At 36.2% G+C, this 11,006-nt stretch overlaps 1 protein-coding gene across 1 annotated transcript; it reads left to right on the top strand.

Moving 5' to 3' along the window:
* The first annotated feature begins 4,423 nt into the window (after positions 1–4,423).
* Positions 4,424–8,917, top strand: LOC135619007 (pre-rRNA-processing protein ESF2-like). Its single transcript, XM_065120542.1, has 7 exons — positions 4,424–4,851; positions 5,078–5,141; positions 6,014–6,081; positions 6,556–6,645; positions 6,734–6,864; positions 8,507–8,641; positions 8,731–8,917. The coding sequence occupies exons 1-7, from the start codon at positions 4,596–4,598 to the stop codon at positions 8,752–8,754; spliced, it is 768 nt and encodes a 255-aa protein (XP_064976614.1). The 5' UTR covers positions 4,424–4,595; the 3' UTR covers positions 8,755–8,917.
* The last annotated feature ends 2,089 nt before the right edge of the window (positions 8,918–11,006 follow it).

Genomic DNA, 11,006 nt, shown 5'->3' with positions numbered 1-11,006 from the left:
TTTTTATTTCTTCAATAAAACTTCTTCAATATAATTTTCTTCTTTCTATTTCATTTCTATTATGGTATCAGAGCAGTGAGAAAAGCGAAGTTTCGCTCTTGTCTTCGGCCAGCGACCAACGTCGTTGAGAAAAGCAAAGCTTCGCCCTTGTCTTCGGCCAGTGATCAACGTCGCTGCAGCCACATTCCTAAGAGACTCCACGACCAATCCTCATCTTTAATAAAGCATATTCAATAATTATTCTTATCTTCTATTATTTTCATCAGAACCATCCCAAAAATATAGCAGATCTCAGTTTTCTTAGGTTTTGGATCTTTCTTCCAACAATCTCTTTGAAGCATACCATCATCTTTCGGAAGTTTCAGTGCCATGGTTGGGGTACAACACGATACCATGTCACTGCTTAATGCTGAATATTATTATAGTAAGAGCATCTTGATGACTATAAAAGGATCAAATGATGATAGCATCACGAACTAAGAATCAATCATACACAATCACATCACTAGACAATATCCAAAGAGGATTAATTCCAGGAAATTATATCTCATGCTCAAAACAAAAGAACAGTGAAAAGGGAATCTAATTTGAAGGAAGATTCCGGAAAATTGAATCCCGTCACTCGTCGTAGATGTGCACTCAGCTTCTTGATTCTGTTCATCGTCTTCGATCTCGATGAGCTCGCGGACGAACTCCTCCCACTCCCGCCCACTTCCACGTCCAGAACAGCAGCCTCAGGAGGGTGGTCTTCACTGGTGTCCGACACAGACACAGACGCACCGGAGCACGTACCCCAAGATCCACAATCGAAGAGGCATCGACGGTCTCTCATGCCGGCTAAAGATCAAGACCCCAGTTTCCATAGGATGTCGAGGAACACCACCGGCTCGGAGTGGCACAGTTCTGCTACCATCTCATTTTCATTCATCTTCACCTCCCTCATCATCCCGTCCGGTAGCCCGTCGGGGGAACCGGGTGGGGCCATGGAGGCTCGGGCTTCGCCGCGACCGGTGAGCGGAGCTTTGCACGGAGGCAGTGGTCCATGTTGCCAAGCTTTTCATTTGTCACAATTGAGTAACTGTGGAGGAGAATACATTCATGAAGGAAGTTTGAAGGATACTTTCATGGTAGGAAAACTATGTAGAATGCAATAGAAAGCTTGTGTAGGAGAAATCAATGGCAAGAAGTCACGATCAATAAACATTAAAATCTTTTGCATAACCTAAGTTTCTAACATTGCTATGAAACATATAAATCAATTCAACTCTTCTACATGTAGAATTGGAGCATTGTTTAACGTGGATGGATGGATGAGAATGTTTACCATGCTTGGCTGAAAACACCCCGTGAGCTCTCTAACTGGAGGAACAAAAACAAAGAAAAAAAAAGAGTAGTAAATCAATGATATTAGATGCAATAAAGTAAAAAATAAATTCTCTAAAGAAATAAAACTTACTTCGATGAAGAAACATGAGGATCTCGAATGAACATGGATGGGATCAAACTCTGAGCCTCAGAATTGAAAGGCCAAATAACTCCAAAATGGTTGTCATCTTCTTCCTCCATGTTGAAGAAGAAAGCGGAGATGGATTGTGCTACCAAAAGGTGAGATGAAAAAGTTGGAGCACATGATCGACCAATTTATAGCTTGGGGAACACTTATTGATTCATTGAATGCTGAGTGAGAGAATCCAATGTGATATATAAGTCATTAATTGAAGAGTCTTTCCATTTAAGTTTATCCCTTCAAATGTGCATGAACTATAGAAAGTCTCAAAAACAAACAAAACTCATGCATAGATATGGGATACAAATTCACGAACGAATAAATATTTTTTATTGGGTAGTGAAATAATCAATGATCCGTCAATGAATTATATTTTAATTTGTAAAATATATATTTTTTAAAATATAATGAAATTTCTTAAAGTAGACTTAGATCAATATACACTAAAATATTTCTTATAATTTAAATTTTTAACCGTTCTATTAATAAAATGTTATTATAATATACTTTTATAATTAATTATAATATATTATTATCACTAATAATAATTATAATATATTCTTAGTGATATTAAAGTGGTGTCACAAGATTGTTGATATAGAGGGTGTGAATCATAATACTCTAAAAATAAAGGGTGTAAAATAAATCTTCTCCATTATATATATATATATATATATATATATTTCAAGCCCTATTTCTTCATTTGAAGCATATTTGGAGGATGCAAACTTATGATGAATGGCACATTGTTAAATGCTTGATCATTACAAATTGTGTTCGTATGCTATCATCACAATATCTATTTTTGAACAGGATTGTTCCAAGACTTGAGGGTGAAAAAAATAGTCAATAAATTTCTTCCCATATTTTTTCTAAAAAAATTATGATTTTATATACGGGCATTCTTGAGGGTATAATTATGTTTAAGATCCACCCATATCTTCTTATACTATCTTGAAAATCAAATTTTCGAGAAGGACGATGCTCATTTAAATTAATTTTCTCAAATCTAGTGTCATAGTCAGACACACGATCACTCTAACCATCTAGTCAATTATATAATAGGATTAAAAATAGATTTTCATATCTTAAATGATACACGAGAAGAATATTTCTATAACAAAAAATATTTCAAATAATATTCTTCTTGTTAAAATCTGAATTTTGATTATGAAATTAATTGATAAATTTAGTAAACTGATATGTTTTTTCAGATAAGTGATCGAGGAAATACTTCAATCATAAACTTGGACTGCTAAGAGACCAAACGTTGACTTGGAGATTTGGATATTATACTAGAAAATTATCATGTCAAATATTAGACGTCAAGTTGGATGATTAGTCAACGTGCTAGAGAATAGTCTCTATGCTAAAGGTTCGAACATCATGCCAAAAAGATTTTATATTATGTTAGAAGATCAAATATCATGAATATGTCAAAAGATTGGATGATACATTGATATGTTGAAGGTTCGAATGAAATACTAAAAGATAAGATAATATGTCGTGCCAGATAAGTGGTTGATAAGTTAAAGTCTTGATCAATATAATTTGAAGTCAATTTGAGTTGTTATCGGGTTGAATTAAGGCCTAAATTCATAATAAATTTTGGGCTTTAATTTGGATTAAAATTGAGTCTATTAAAAGGTCAAACATATGGCCTTAACTAGAAATAGTTGTATCACTAAATGTGATAGTAATACCATCACTTGTTCCGGTTGAAATTTATAGTTGTGTCATAAGTTACGATAATAATATTACTCGGTGTTTGCGATATTACTATCGTACTTTGAATTTTTAAAAATTTAAATTTTTAACTCTATTTTTTAAACCTTTTGAAGCATATAAATACTTTACTCATAATTTTTCTAAGTTTATGATATTAAGCTTTCTTTTTAATCACTGTTTAAGTTTCTTTTTTCTCTTACATATATTATTTTATTATGATTATTTATTTATTATCACTCTCTTACTCATATTCAATACTTGATTAATTATATTTAAAATATTTTTCTCGATTAAATTTAAAAATTGATTAAAATTTATTACAACACTAATTCACCTTCCCCTGGCAAATTTAGTTGACCATGCTTTCTTGTCCAAACTATTGGTATCTAAGTTAACCATAAATGGCATTTAGACTACTCTTTTCTTTTGGTCTTGTGAATCATTAATTGGCATTAGTATCATGATTATACAATGGATAAACTGTGAAGATATTTACATAAATAAAGCACCATGATTTATAATTGTTCTTAAACCACATTTGTGAAATCTATGGCAATCAAATGTTGCCTATTAATGTTTGAAACAAATTGAAGACTTAGGTTGCACCTCTCACACTTGCACTCTATCCATACATCAGTCATGAGTAGCACCATCGAAGGCATCTCATATCATTGTACTCATCCGAGGTTATAATGCTAATATATTAGCATTTAAAGAAGGCATAAAGAAATCCTCACTCATGACATCATAAGTGGGGGAACAGTAAACAAATTATTATGTGTTTATTGACATTATTCCTTCATACTGTCTAGTTTTATAATCTTGATAAAAGATATTTGTCTCAACTATTCAAGCTTATTCAAAGCTATATATCATTTTCATGGTATTTTCATGAATTTTTGGATGACATCAATTCACATTAATTATGGTAGAAGTTTCTAGAAACCAAGATTTAATAAGACGTTTACAAGTCTTAGTAATTGGACGGATCTATTTATGATTTTGCCTTATTATTATATTGTTGGTCCGATTGATCCCTCTCTCTCATCAAATAATCCTACCGGTCTAACCATTGACCAAATTATTTGTCGGGTCCGGTCCGGCCCGGTCTGGTCTGGTCCGGTCCGACTCGCCCTATCATTGGGTCGTTCAGGACCATAGGAATCGACAGCGTTCACCGAAAGAATCGTTTAGGGCATATCGGTGTGTGTGAACCCGAGAAAACGCAACCAAAGCCCTAAGCCCTACTCTCCACCGCTAGCCATCGCCGGTGCGGTGAAGGCCGCGAGCAACCGCGTCGACGAAATTGAAGTTCACCTTCTTGCCGTTCTTTCTTCCGGATATTTTTGGATTGAAGCGGATGGCTGCGGAACCAGATGAGGAGCCCGAGCGTCATCCCATGGAGGACCAGGGTTCGTTTGGAGACGATGCAGTAAAGAAATGTGAAGGTTCAAAAGGTAGAAGAAAGAGGAAAAGATCTCGGGAAGATGATGATGCGAATGAAAAACGTGGTGTCTGTTACTTGAGTCGAGTTCCACCGCGCATGGATCCGTCTCATGTTCGGCAAATCCTTTCGCAGTATGGCGAAATACAAAGGATATATCTTGTTCCAGAAGGTAATATTTTCTCGCGACGTAATACTTTTAAGGATTAACGAAAGACGATTTTATTTGCTGAACTTCTAACCCTAAAACAAAGTTGTCATTTTAATCCAAAAGATTGCAACCTTTTTTACTGTTTGATGAATTTTCTCATATACATGCTAGAGTTTCCAAGTCACAGCCTTTGTTGCAATGTTCTCCAATCTAATCACAAATTCCTTTTTCTCTTTACTATATCCAGATCCCACATCTCAGGTTCAGCGTAAGCAATCTGGTGGTTTTCGAGGAAAAGAATTCTCTGAAGGGTATGCGTAGAAAACCCTCATGGTTCTTTATGACTGCTTTTAGATTTATTTTAATATTAGTGAAGTCAAAGTTTCTTTCTGGATTCACTTTTTTTTTTTTCGTTACTTCTAGCTGCCTCCTTTACTTGTTCTTTAATTGCTCTGTTGTTGAAAGTTTTTCTAGCTTCGAGGTAGCGATGCTAACCATTGGACTGCAAATAATTTTTTTTTGCAAAATATGTAAGTTTCTTAATGCTGCGAAAGTTGTAAATTTTCAACTCTGTTTAGGTTACAATGGGGGACTGACCTTTGCTTGATCCTGTTCAACCTTATTTTAACTAATATGATGTTATTTACAATACAGAACAATTTGATGCATTTTTTATACACATAATTCTGACACCGGTATAGTTCAGTCTTATAGCTTGAATGACCTGGCCCACCCAAGCCAATTCATTGTCAGTGGGTTCTAATTGGAGTTAAGCCTGTAAGGAGACTAGGTTGGTTTGTGGTTGGTAAAAGTAATGTGAGCATTGTGTCTGGTTAGAGTTAGCCTTTCGCACAACCTGCATCCTTCCTGGGTATCATTAAACATGTTGCCATACTGGTTGCTTCCTGGACTTGCTGATGTTTTGGAAATTTAGTAAGGAAACTAGATACTTGGAGAATATGTAACACCAGAACTCTGGTATCACAATGATGATTAATGGGTAATAAAGCCAACTCTAGTTTATTCCAAATTGTCTTGCCAGTTGCCAAGAGTTGTATGGATTTTCAAAATCTACATGCACTAATATCATTTTTGGCAAAAGTGTTCTTGTTTAGTGGAAATTTATCTTCTTATTTGTAGTTTCTGCTGGTGTGACTCTAAAATTTGGCATTTACCTTTATAGGTGGGTCGAATTTGCAAAGAAAAATGTTGCCAAGAAGGTTGCAAGAATGCTAAACGGCGAACAAATAGGTCAGTCTTTCTCAATTATCATTTACCTTTTTTCCAAGACAGAAGCATGTGCAGGATGGATCTGTGCTTCAATTATTGTGCACCAAATCTGGATCACTATGAGAAACCTTGATTAACTCATGGAATAGTTGAATTTGTATAGTCTATCTACTTCACTGACTCGTATGAATGTTATTCAGAAACTACGAGCCCAAGGTGGAAATTTCAGTTTAAACTACATAAACTCTTGTTTCATATTATATAATTTTATTAACTACTTTATTATTCCTTTACATGATGTTTGACAAATGGAAATAACTAATATATAACTCATCTTGATGATGGACCAGTAAACTTCCACCCTAGGTTACCAAGCGAGTGCAACAGTTTCATATTGTGCAAAGATGATACTGCCTAATAGGTTTTCTAGTGGATCTAGTTTATCTAAACATGGATACTATGGTTTCCTTTTTTACTCATTTTTTTACTCTTCAGGTGGAAAGAAAAGGTCGGCATTCTATTATGACATTTGGAACATCAGGTACTTGAGTAAGTTCAAATGGGATGATCTGATTGGTGAACTAGGTACAGATAACTATTATTCTGTATGTTTTTTCGTTGACATTCTTTCATCTTGTCAAGGACTTGCTTGATTTTGCCATCGTCCCTGCAGCTGGCAAGAAACGGGAATGCGAGGAGAAGCTCAAACTGGAGATATCTGCAGCAAAGAGGGAGCGAGACTTCTACATGTCTAAGGTTGAACAATCTAGAGCTTTGAAATTTATGCGGGAACGAAAAGAAAAAGTATGTAATCCTCAACTCTCCATTGTATTTAATAGCTTAACTTGTAAGGTTGTAATTACATGCTTTAGTTTTCAATATTAGAATAATATGTCACTTTGTACCTAGTAGGCAATTTTATAGTGGACTGTCGGAGGACTGTTAGATAATCTAGTAAATAGGTGTTATAAAGTTACATAAGCGATATATTTTGGCATTCATCTGTTGAATATCCTGACTACATGTGGTAGTTCATGAATTATGTATACATATAGCTTCTGTAGTCAAAGGGAATATATGGTTTGTTCACCTTTCTATGTTCTCTGTTTTAGTATGGGAATCAACCACATGACTTATGCTCAACTACTTATCTGTGATTTATATATTTGTGTTCTCAAAAGTGTGTGTGAACTTTTGCTTGATGTTCAACCATATCCCTTCATTTTTTATGAAAAATTAATAGACAGATGATGAAATCCCAAAAGGAATTATTTAAAATCCCTTTTATCAGTCAGTTAACAAGAAAATCCAAAATTCTAAATGTATAGAAGGGTCTATATAATAAAGTTTTTATAGAAGTGCAGGGATGTAGCTGCAATCAAACAATATCCTATGCACTACTTTAATCATGTGAATTGTATGGAATTACAAATTACCTGGTAGATGAAACACATCATGTTATGTATTTGAGTGGTAAACAGAGTTGTGTGGACAAAAAAAAAAGTCATGAAAACATTTTGAACAAGAAAGGTAATGACCTGACCCAATGTCACCTGGATCGGGCAAGCTTTTGAGCCCCTGGCACCTGGGCGCCTGGGCTGTGCCCAATTAAAGGCATCTGCTCGGACCCGAATCGAGGTGTTTGAGCCTCGCCTTGCCCAGGCACCTAGGCGAACGTCTGAGCGCATGGTGACTTCACTGATTTGTCATTACCATGAACTGATTCAAATTGAGGAAGGGAAGTGCACATGTGTTCGTGCTGGGTCTAAAATGAGGGTATCTTTGCCAATAGCATGATTCAATGTTGTCATTGTCTTGTATACCTCTATTTATGTGAGATCCTGTGGATGAGATCTTGATTCTAATTGTTTGGCCCTTCATCCAAAATGTCGGATCATTTTCATATTTGAAGTTGACAATATTAGAGAGGAGGTTCAAATCAGCATGAGCCACTGGTTTAGTGCTAGTCTTAGGAAGGTTCAAAGAACTTGCCAGTCCAGGTGGAATTAATGAGGCTGGAACAATGTGAAATATAAAGAGGAGAAAGAGTAGTATTTGATCTAAAATGCCTCAAGTGTCCTGTTTAATATAATTATCCAAATTCACATATTGATAGATTGATGTACGGTACAAGAATGACAACATAAAGCTTACTCAAAATGATTCTCAACTGAATGGCACCAATCTTGTCCACTAAAGGATATGTGAAGCTATCATAATTTGCTTAAGTGGGGTATCCAGTTCAGTATCTTTAGGAGTCGGGTAAAAAACTCCAAAGACTATGGTGTGTCCCATTTTTCTTATCATCTACTTGAGCACCTGAGCAAGCAATGCTGCACGATTGAATTCTTTTCTTCTTCTGTATATTCCTTTTACTTTGTTGATTATCGGTTTTTAAGCTTTTTAACAAGGAATTCTTATATATTGATCTTATATTGTGTCTCAGAAGCAAAGGTTTGAAGGGCAAGATTCAGAAGGTGCACAAGAAACCAAGGTCATTCGCCAACACCCACAGAATCGACCAGTTGCAGATGGTGGTCTTCAAAGTAAACTTAGGCTCTCGAAGGATCTCCTAGCAGGGGTACCACCATCACGAATCTGGTTAAATCTCAGGTGGCTTCTTTTCGGGAGAGATCGCTGATCCCTTTCTTTTTTTTACTTTCTTTGCAGGTATTTGGTCGGTCATCCTCGTGAATTTTTCATTAGTTATACGAAAAGATAGTATATGCCGAGGGATTTCCAGAAGTAAATTTTGTTTTGTACATGTAAGTGTTTGTTTTAAGCCTGATTTTGTAATATCACTTGTCGGAGATTATACATCTCAATTATTCCTCCGTAGTAGAGTTGATTTCCTCTATTTTTCTTCTCTACACTAGAAATCTGAAACAATCAGCAAATGATCAGGAAATGCTTGTCTCTCAGTACAAATCTCCAATGTCTAATATATACTTCTTCATGGTTTCAGCAACCGGTTGATCGGCAACTTGTTGAAATCGAACAGGGACGGTATTTCCTGACATGGTCAAACTTATTTTTGATACCATTCAACTCTAGACGTGACACCAATTTTTTTATTAATAAAAAATAATTATATAATATTTAATAGTTAGGGTTGCTTTTCGATAAACTTTTTAAAACCGTAACTTTTTCTAAATATTTCATCATCATATATATATATATATATATAATTATAATTATAATTATAATTTACCGGTGACAAAGATAGCAGCTGTTCCATTGACTGGTTCAAAACCGCGTCTTAGATTGACTTGGTACATGGACCAGTGGGCGTGAGGAACGGTGTACAAATCTTGCATGGATTTCTGAATCTACAACAGCAGGTTTGTCTGATCTGCTTCTAGAACACAAGAAGTTGGCCATCACATAGCCTTCTAGAAGCAAGTTGGCCGGTTCTTTATCCTACCACGAGCACCTAAACCCACTCCCACAAGACACCGCAAACCCACTGCCCCAAACCAAATCAAACACGCATCCACTCCCAATACAACCAGCAGCAGGCAGCAGCTTCATCATCTCCCCGTTGCAAGCATATATACTGCAACCGTAGCATTTCATGACCTCCACTGCCTTCATACCACACACACACACACACACTATGGACGCCATTCCCTTCGACTCGCCCTCCTCCCCCGTCGCCGAAGTTGCAGACAACTTCGAGATCGAGTTCGAGATGGAGATCGACCCTTGTGCTGCGAGTTCCATGGAACACGAAGATGGGAGCGACACCGAATCCGGTTTCTACAGCGGCATGCGTGTCAGGGACCCGCAAAGCGATGACGACAATGAGGAAGCGTGTTCGAACGCCGTCGACAGGGACGGCGACGACGACGTAGATAAGGCTGGAGTTTATCTGACTTGGGTATCGTCGCCGTCGGAGGAGTCGGAGGAGGAGGAGTCGGAGAAGGTCGACGAACATGGAGGTCGTAGAAAAGGCGAGAGAAGGTTGGTGAAGGACACAAGAGAGGAGGACAGGGCGTTTTGGGAGGCATGCTTGGCGCATGGATATCCATGACAAACTTCGCACGCTGCTGCTGAGCTAAGAGTTTGGCTTACTTTGACATGCAAGCAAGCACACATGTCGATGAACCCAAATCATCTCCGAGTATTCGAAAGTTTGAGCACTGTGTATTGTTGTACATAAGTTTCATCAAGCTGTATGATAATTTTCCGAGGTAATCTAAGGAAGTAAGTATACATTTGTTTGTGATGTGAGTGTCCAATAATAGCCCAGGAATTATGTTTCAAAGGGAAAGGGATACATACATATATAGGGTTTAATTCACTGGAAATTTTCTTCTTTTTTTTTGTGAGAGAGAGATGCTCTCATGTTCGTATATCCAAAGGATATAAATAGATTTAAAATCCAATAGAAACTAACTCATTGGAAATATCTTGATTGATTGATTTAGGAATATCAATAACAAATAAGAATATTTATATGTTAATTATAATATTTTTTCAATAGGCTTACAACGTTTCTCAAAACACTATAAGTCTATTCAAAAATATTCTATAGTGTGTGACCGGATTTATCTTATCATGAGATATTTTATGAATTATGAGAAATAGGATATGTTCTTCACAAAATAATATAAAGGGGATTGGAAAATTTACTGTATATTACAGATTTCATCATTGTGGGGCCGCAGGAATCTATGGAATTCAAAAGATGTCATTTAAAAAAGGAAGCTTAACTCAATATTTGACTTCATCCTATTTTGCAATTTGGACTTGATAGTTATTGTTTTTCGAGTGTGTCAAGGTTGATGACTGCAGAGAATGGAGAAGAGTTCATTGTGTTTTCTTGAAACAAGTTACAAGGTTTTTCCTCTCTCTCTCTCTCTCTATAAATAAGATTTCCAATATTTTTCATCTCAAGGCCACTTGCTACAATGATTATGCTTCTAATGGGGCTCTTAAGATTA

This window comes from Musa acuminata, chromosome BXJ1-3 (genome assembly GCF_036884655.1).
Source record: "Musa acuminata AAA Group cultivar baxijiao chromosome BXJ1-3, Cavendish_Baxijiao_AAA, whole genome shotgun sequence".
In the NCBI taxonomy this organism is placed as follows: domain Eukaryota; kingdom Viridiplantae; phylum Streptophyta; class Magnoliopsida; order Zingiberales; family Musaceae; genus Musa; species Musa acuminata.
The sequence above is the reverse complement of the archived record's forward strand: the minus strand, read 5'-3'. Positions and strand labels throughout refer to the sequence as shown.

What these genes read in the sequence shown, in the direction of transcription:
- LOC135619007 (XM_065120542.1), top strand. Translation starts at nt 4,596, where the DNA reads ATGGCTGCGGAACCAGATGAGGAGCCCGAGCGTCATCCCATGGAGGAC. An exon ending in TGATCTGATTGGTGAACTAG is followed by an intron (nt 6,646 to 6,733) that starts GTACAGATAACT and finishes TCGTCCCTGCAG; the next exon opens with CTGGCAAGAAACGGGAATGC. An exon ending in CGAAGGATCTCCTAGCAGGG is followed by an intron (nt 8,642 to 8,730) that starts GTACCACCATCA and finishes CTTTCTTTGCAG; the next exon opens with GTATTTGGTCGGTCATCCTC.